This window comes from Nelumbo lutea, chromosome 3 (genome assembly GCF_056320005.1).
Source record: "Nelumbo lutea isolate HS-2025 chromosome 3, American lotus-T2T, whole genome shotgun sequence".
Lineage (NCBI taxonomy): Eukaryota > Viridiplantae > Streptophyta > Magnoliopsida > Proteales > Nelumbonaceae > Nelumbo > Nelumbo lutea.
The window spans coordinates 101847951-101856049 of record NC_142686.1 but is presented as its reverse complement, the minus strand read 5'-3'; the positions used below and the strand labels follow the sequence as shown (position 1 = coordinate 101856049).

General features: G+C 39.3%; 1 protein-coding gene across 1 annotated transcript; it reads left to right on the top strand.

Annotated features, from left to right (window-relative positions):
* The first annotated feature begins 861 nt into the window (after positions 1–861).
* Positions 862–1179, top strand: LOC148867225 (uncharacterized). The gene has a single exon (XM_088976471.1). It carries the CDS (start codon positions 862–864, stop codon positions 1177–1179), a length of 318 nt encoding a protein of 105 aa, XP_088832597.1.
* The last annotated feature ends 6920 nt before the right edge of the window (positions 1180–8099 follow it).

The following is an 8099-nucleotide window of genomic DNA, read 5'->3' as shown; positions in this document are numbered from 1 at the left end:
ATTGATTAGATCAATTGGTTTCATGCATGTGATGTATGATGTGTGATGTGCTACGCACATGGGCCATAAGCACTTGGCCCATGTTAATTTGATAGTGGCTCTTTCGTACACCATGGCTGAATGCACATCATTGCCATGGTGTTCTTGAGATCATTGGATGATCTTTCTTCTTGATCGGCCCCATATTAGCTTCCTCCGCAAGAGGAACCGTGTAGAATCCTAGCCCGTTTGGGGCCCATTTGAATCTGACTTTAAGAAAATCTATGGAAGCCACTTTGGTTTGATCTAAATAAAGAACTAGGGTGTAATTACTCGTTCCCTCCAACAAATATAAGTGCATGTGATAGGGAGATTCATATGATGAACTCTCTAAAGGCCTTTCATTATTATCACGAAGATGTGCTTATCAGTAATGAGGAGATGCACCATAAAATTGGATTATCCATTTCCTGGTGAGTTTGTTGGATTGTTTCATAAGATGATAGGGGCATCATAGACCGATGTGGGAGGGGCCTATACTAAAATGGAAGACTCTCGCGGTACCTTGGTGTTTATGAATATGATGGGTAAGTACTTACTGGATAGAAAGGTTTAGCCTAAAATGGCAATGAACTTTGTCTAATAGAGGCCAAAGGGAAAACTCATAAAATGAGTGCATATGATCCTTCATAGAAAGTGGTTGGGTTATATGTGATTTCCCATATTTTCGGAGACATAACCGCAGTCTCTGTCATTGAAATGGGGGGGAAATCTCATAGATGGATAAATGAAAATGGAACATAGATTAAAAGTCATTTATATGAAGATAAAATGAACCAAATCAGGTTGTGAACAATTAATCTACCTTGCCTTTTATCAGAAATGGCAAACAGACAATTCGTCAAGTTGTTGGATGATGATAAGATAAAGGGCCCAAACTATGCTAACCGGTTTTGTAACCTTATGCTGGTTTTAACATCCGAGAAATTGGACAAGTTTGCTAAAGCCCCTGCTTTGGATCATCTAGGTGATAGGGGTTCTGAGGCTCGTAGGAAGGAATATCAAGAATGGGAAGAGAAGAACTCTCTTGCCCGATGCTGCATCATAGCCTCCCTCGACAATCTAAAGCAGAGACAATTCGATCGGATCAAAGTGTCCAAGGATATCCTGAATAGTTTGAGGACGATGTATGAAGAGTAGAATCGTTCTACTCGGCAAAAGGTCTTAAAGCTGTTTATGACCGCTAAAATGATTGAGAGCCAGATGGCTCATGACCATTGTCCAAAGATGATGGGCTACATTATTGAACTGGAGGCACTAGGGTCAGGGCTTGATCATGTCACCAAAGTTGATGCCATCCTAAACTCTTTGCCTCCCTCCTTCAATCAATTTATCATGAATTATACATGAATAAGCTAAATGTTAGCCTTCAGGAACTCAGCAATATGTTGCAAAGGGTTGAAGAACTGATAAAGAAGGATAAGCCCATAGCCATTCTTGTAGAATGGTGGCAAGTCGGCCAAGAAGAAGAGGAAGGCAAAGAAGAAGCCTCAGAATAAAAGGTTAGCAAACCTAATAGGTAGAAGAAGGAAAAAACATCGGATTCCTGCCACTTCTGCAAACAGACTAGCCACTCAAAGAGGAATTGTCCTCAGTACTTGGAGACGAAGAAACAAGGTAACTTTGAATCTTTTGTCATAGAGACCAATTTGTTGGTCACTTCTTCTTCCTGGAGTATTGACTCCGGGGTTTCAACTCACGTATGTAACACATTGCAGGGGTTTAAGATAAGCAGAAGGTTAAGTGACGGAGAAGTTACGCTCTACTTGGGGACTTCTGCAACAGTTGCAGCTATAGCTATAGGAACTGTAGATTTAGTTTTCAGATAATGAATTATTGTACTTAAAGATTGTCTTTATGTACCGAACTTAAGAAGAAATTTGATTTCTATCTCAAAGTTGTGTTTTGATGGTTATTCTATTTTATTTAGTAATGTGATTACTATCAAATGGAATAACAAATTCCTCACTCATGGAGAACTCGAGAATGGTCTCTATGTTCTCCATCCTTCTCTGAAAACAAACATAAATAAAACTATATTAGAAATAATCCCCAAGAAGAGAACACGTGAAACAGTTAATCCCACATGCCTATGGCATTACCGACTTGGCCACATTAACATAGATCATATCACAAGGTTGGTAAATGATGATACTTTGGATTTTCTAACTATAGAAGATCTTCCAACCTATGAACCTTGCCTTCAGGGTAAGATGACGAAATGGCCATTTTCGGGTAAGCCTAAAAGATCTACGGTCACGCTTGACCTAATACATACTGATGTATGTGGTCCCCTGAATGTTAGGACACGTAACCAGCATGTTTATTTCATAACATTTACTGATGATCATTCACAGTATGATTACATGTACCTAATGAGACATATGTTTGAATCCTTTGAAATGTTCAAAGAGTTCAGGCAAGAGGTCGAGAAACAATTGGGGAGACAGATCAAAGCCCTTCGATCAGATTGAGGAGGTGAATATCTCTCTGATGAATTCAGGGACTACTTAAGAGACAATGAGATTATTTCATAGTTAGCTCCTACTACACCACAATTAAATGGTTTGTCAGAGAGGAGGAATCAGACTTTACTAGACATGGTCCGATCACTTCTCGTACACTCGAAACTACCTACGTCCTTTTGGGGGTATACATTAGAGACTGCAATATGCATGCTGAACTGGATTCCAACCAAATCCGTTCCTAAGACTCCATATGAGATATGGACCGGTAAGAAACCAAGTGTAAGACACTTGAAGATTTTGGGTTGTCCAGCACATGTCAAAATAACAAGTGCTAACAAATTAGAATCCAAGATCAATTGTTAACTATTTGTAAGCTACCCCAAAGGCTCTATAGGACATTTATTCTATGACCCAAAAGAGTAAAAAGTGTTTTGCAGTCGAAATGCCCATTTCTTGGAAGAAGATTACATCCTAAACATTCATCATCAGGAAATTGTTCTTGATGAGGAGAGTTCAGGGGTAGTAGGAGATGTCCCACAGGCTCCAAATAATAACTAACCTAGAAGGTCTACCCGGGTATCCAGGCCTCCAATTCGTTACGACTATGATCAAGAAAGTTACTTGATGGAAACCACGATTAGTGAGGAGGATCCCATGACTTAGATTCCTAGAAGTGGGAAGATGCCATGAGATCCAAGATGGACTCAATGAAGACCAATGGAGTCTAGACTCTCATAGATCCGCCCCTTGGGGTGAAAGCAATTGGTTGAAATGGATCTATAAGAGGAAGAAGGGCCCCGATGGTAAGGTTAGGACCTACAAGGCTCATCTCAGAAGAAGAAGGAGCCAACGGAGTACTGTTGTGAAGTGAGGATGGTGAATCTGAATCTCCTTGTAGTAGAGAGTCAAAAACTGAGGATTCCAGAGGAGAAGCCGAAGAAGGATTTGGAGGTGATGGTGGCGGCTGCAAATATACCCCAGTAGAGGAGACAAATGCAGTGAGAGTAATCGCATAGTACCGTGGGAACTTTTGCTCATCAAAGACAACATTCTAGAGACGTACTCCTTTCTAGTCTTAGGGTGCAAACAACGATACCCCTTATGTTTATTGTTGTAGACAAGAAAAATGCATTCTTGGGATCGAAAATCAAACTTGTGGCAATTGTATGGCCGAAGAAGAGGGTAGCAGGCATATCCGAAAATCTTAAGGAACCTGTAATCTAGAGGAGAGCCGAAAAGAACCTCATATGGAGATTTGTGTTGGAGAGTGGCAGTGGCAAGCCTGTTAATTAGATAAACTACTGTAAGGCGGCACCAGCCCAGAAGGAGAAGGGGAGCGACAAGGAAGCCAGAAGAGACAGGGTTGCTTCAATGACATGACGATGTTTCCATTCAGCACACCCGTTTTGTTCATGTGTATAAGGGTAGGCAAGTCAATGAGTAATGCCAACAGAGTCCAAGTAAGAGGATAGTTTGCGATATTCTCCACCCCAATTCGATTGTAGAGTCTTGATTTTCGTTTCAAAAAAATTTTCAACATGACACTTAAAAGATAAAAATAATTCAAAGACATCTGATTTCTGGTGCAGTGGAAATAACCATGAAAATCTACAAAAAGCATCAATGAGAATTACATAGTATTGAAACCCTACATTTGATAGAATTGGGGCTGGTCTCCATACATTTGAAAAAATTAAATCTAGTGGACGGGAAACAACTGAAGAGAATGAGGGGAGAGGCAATCTATGACTCTTACTAATTTGACACGACTCACAAGATAAATTAGAACTGGAACTAAAATGACCATAGGGGAGACTGAACTCGGTGATAACTTGCTTGACCACTCGCATTGCTGGATGCCCAAGATATTTGTGCCAATCATCAATAGAGGTATTTTCACTTATTAGTGTAGAAGGCTGACTTGTATGAATCACCTCGCTTGGAAACCGATACAACTCGTCTCTATTGGTTCCTCGCAGTAGGAGGTTCCCCGTATAGTCCTTCACAAGAAAATAATTACCATGAAACTCAAAAAATAGTTTGTTATCTCAAGAAAATTTTTGGGCAGAGCAGATTTTTGGAGAGCTCTAGTACATGAAAAGACATTATTCAGAAAAACTGGCGAGTAGCAATATGTAAAATTGAAGAACCGACATTCTTGATTTCCAAACCTGAACCGTTACCGACTTTGACTTGATCTGACCCACCATATTCAGATCGAGTTTGTAGATTGTTGACATCTAGCATCATGTGATGTGTTGCGCCACTGTCCGAGTACCAGGTCGGATCGAAGGAAGACCGGGACGAAGGAGTAGTGTTGCTGTTGTAGGCCGCTAATTCTGCTTCTTCGTTCTTGTAATTGAGATCATACCACCGGTGACATTTGATCACACCATGTCTCCGTTTATTACATAGCTGACAAACAATTGTATTACCACGCCCTCTGCCACCATTATTTGGGTGATTATTTGAAGAAGCACGCCCCCTGCCTCTCCCGCGGGTATTCCCAAAAGGAGAGTATTGAGTATTACTCTGATATTTCTTTTTTAAATTGGCCACATTGGCCATAGGGGGTGAATCAACTGTGGTAGCATTCTGTTCTAGCCAACCTTTATGGCCAAGGAGAATGCCTAAAATATCATCAATATCGAGGTCCTCTATGTCGGACCTGTTAGTGATAGCAGTAACAACAGATTCATACTCCGACCCTAATCTGGCTAATATGTACAGAATTAAATCACTCATTTTTTTTTCTGGTTCAGCAACAGCTGCAAGGCTATCTGCTATTGATTTAGCTTTTCTAGCATATCCAAAAACAGACATACCTCCCTTTTTGAGACTCTGAAGCTGCCTTCTGTACTGCATCAGCCTGGATCGTGAGTAGTTTGCAAAAGACTTGGCTAAAGTGTTCCAGATATCACCGGATGAGCGATGTACTACAACATGGGAGAACGCGTTCTCTGTGAGCAACGCGATGATCTAGGAGAGAACCAGATGATCTTTCTCAAACCATTCGATGTGTGCTGGATTGAGAATCATCCGGCTTCTGTCGGTGGGATTAGGAATATACTAAGGAGGTGCAATAATAGAATCATCTACATACCGCATTAAATGATTGGTGTAGAGAACTAGTAGTAGCTGCGCCTTCCAAAGCAGGTAGTTGTCGTTGGTGAGCTTGATAGGGAGATAATGGATCCCACTATGGGGAACCGAATTTGAACCAGCAACAACGTTGGAAGCTAACGCACCAGATGATTGCTGGGAGGCAAAACTGAAGCTGCTGGAAGCCATTGGATCGGCAATGTTCTGATACCAAGTTAAACAAAGGAGAAAACAGGAAGTATTTGGTGCAGTGAATTGGCCATTGACCTTGCATGTATTTATAATGGAGGAACTGCTACAAAGAAGGACTCTATCTTAGATAAAGTCCTAGATAATAACCAAGAGAGAAAAAACAAGTTCTCATCTCAGTAGGATAACAATTATCCTAACTCCTAAGGATAAGAGTTATCCTATCTATGGATGGAGTCCTAGAAGTACATTAGTATAGCAACTGGATATACCCTAATACAGCCATTGTCATTGAACTTCGATCGAGGTTTGTAGAAAGTTGTGACAACGAACACAAATGGTTGGCTTGTTTCCCACGATTGTTTAAGAGAGCAAAGTTTGCTTGGCAAAAATCAAAGTAACCTTTTCCCTCTATATCTATGCATTTTTTTGACAAAAATGCATATTTCTCCCAATCTTCATTACATTTTTACATTCTATCCAAATGCTCACAAATCTGAACCGAGATGCAAATTTGTGCTGAACCAGAATTTACACCCTTTCCAAATGCAGTCTTTAGGCTCAGTTTGGAAAGAGTACAAATACAAATTTGTAGGGTGCAAAACCATGTGCTTTGTATGTGTTTGCACTATACATATATGTATTTGTACTCCTTCCAAACTGAGCCTTCGATTCAGTTTGGAAGGAGTACAAATACAAATATGTACAGTACATACAAAATAATACAAAGTACAAGATTTCACACTACATATTTGTACTTGTACTCCTTCCTAACTGAGCCTTTAGGAAATCCTGTCTGGTTGTTGAGCTGATTTGAAGAATATTGGCAATTCCAGGTTTGTACTACTCCTAGAATATGGAGAATATTGTACTCCTTTCGAGCTGATTTGTACTCCTTCCAGAATTAATTCCAGGTTTTTTTCAAGGACAGCAAACATTGGCTTTATAAGTTTTTTTTTTTTTTTTCTTTTACCAAGCATTGCTTATAAGCCTTTTGGATAGGACCCACCTTAACTAAAAAGCCAAATCTGCCACAAGAAAACCCTCTCGGGCACTTACTATATTCCTCGGATTGTGGATAATAATTCTTTTAAATCTCCCGTTTGGTCCTTCTACTAAAAGTCTGAAACTGAAGGATTTAATTAATCTTGGGACAGACATGAAACAATTAATGCAAGTTTCCTCGAGTGAGGATGTGGATTCCATTTTAGATATTTATATTTTTCGAAATAATAATCAAGACAAAATCTTTCGGAAGGATGCAGCTAATGATAAACTTTACAAAAATCAGTTCGCGTTGAATGAATGGTCTTCTAAACATAACCCTCTAGAATTCTAGATGGATACTTACACTAATTTCACACTACTTGCTTGCAGCCGCATATGAGAGACATCTCCCATATTTGTATATTATTATTCGTGGAAAGATATTCAACACTCTGAGTAACAGATCCAGATTCCTCTACATAGGTCATTGTTGTGGAGGTTGTGTTGGAATTTTATTATTGTGAAAACTGATCTAAGCAATAGGGGGTGTTGAGGTAGATATTTTGCGTCCCTTTTATCAACAAAATCCTGATTATTCATCTTTTTTTCCCTAGTCTTTTTACTAGACTAGAGTAGCTGTTTCCGTAATTTCCTGGTCCTTGACCGTCTCAGCTGACCAATGAAATTCTGGCTCAGTTTGGAAAGAGTATAAATACAAATATGTAGAGTATAAAACCTTGTATTTTATATTATTTTGTATATATTTTCACTTTATATATTTGTATTTGTAGTTTTTACAAAGTGAGCCTCTATTTTTAATTTTTTTTTATGTTTATTTTCAATGCAGGAATTATTAATTATGTGTGAATTTAGTGAAATTCTGTCATGGCTAGCTATTACCTTTTCTATGAACGCTGGAAATGATGCCGTCTTCAATAAACTCTGTCGATATGTTAATTGGATTATAAATTGTACTGAAAAACCTTTTCAATTATACTTTGTCAACGAATCCAATTGTAGGTTCTCCTTGCATGATGGTTCAAGGTTCTGTGGGTATAGATGTTCATTTTGGATGTTATTAAATATGATGGTAGTGTTGATTGTCAAGGTAAATGTATTTATGGATTTTGATGATGCACGATCTAGCAGTTCCCCTGTTGACTGATGACTTAGAAGCTGATTTGGTGGTTCTCTTGTTTGGGCCAAGCTGGAGATGTCCAAGCTATATTATAAAGGAGAGTTGTGTAATTTTCTAAGAGACTTGTAGGGAAACAATATTAGCCGAGCTGTGCTGGCTGAGTTGGAGATGGCCAA

Coding starts and splice junctions, on each gene's coding strand:
- LOC148867225 (XM_088976471.1), top strand. CDS start 862: ATGGCAAACAGACAATTCGTCAAGTTGTTGGATGATGATAAGATAAAG.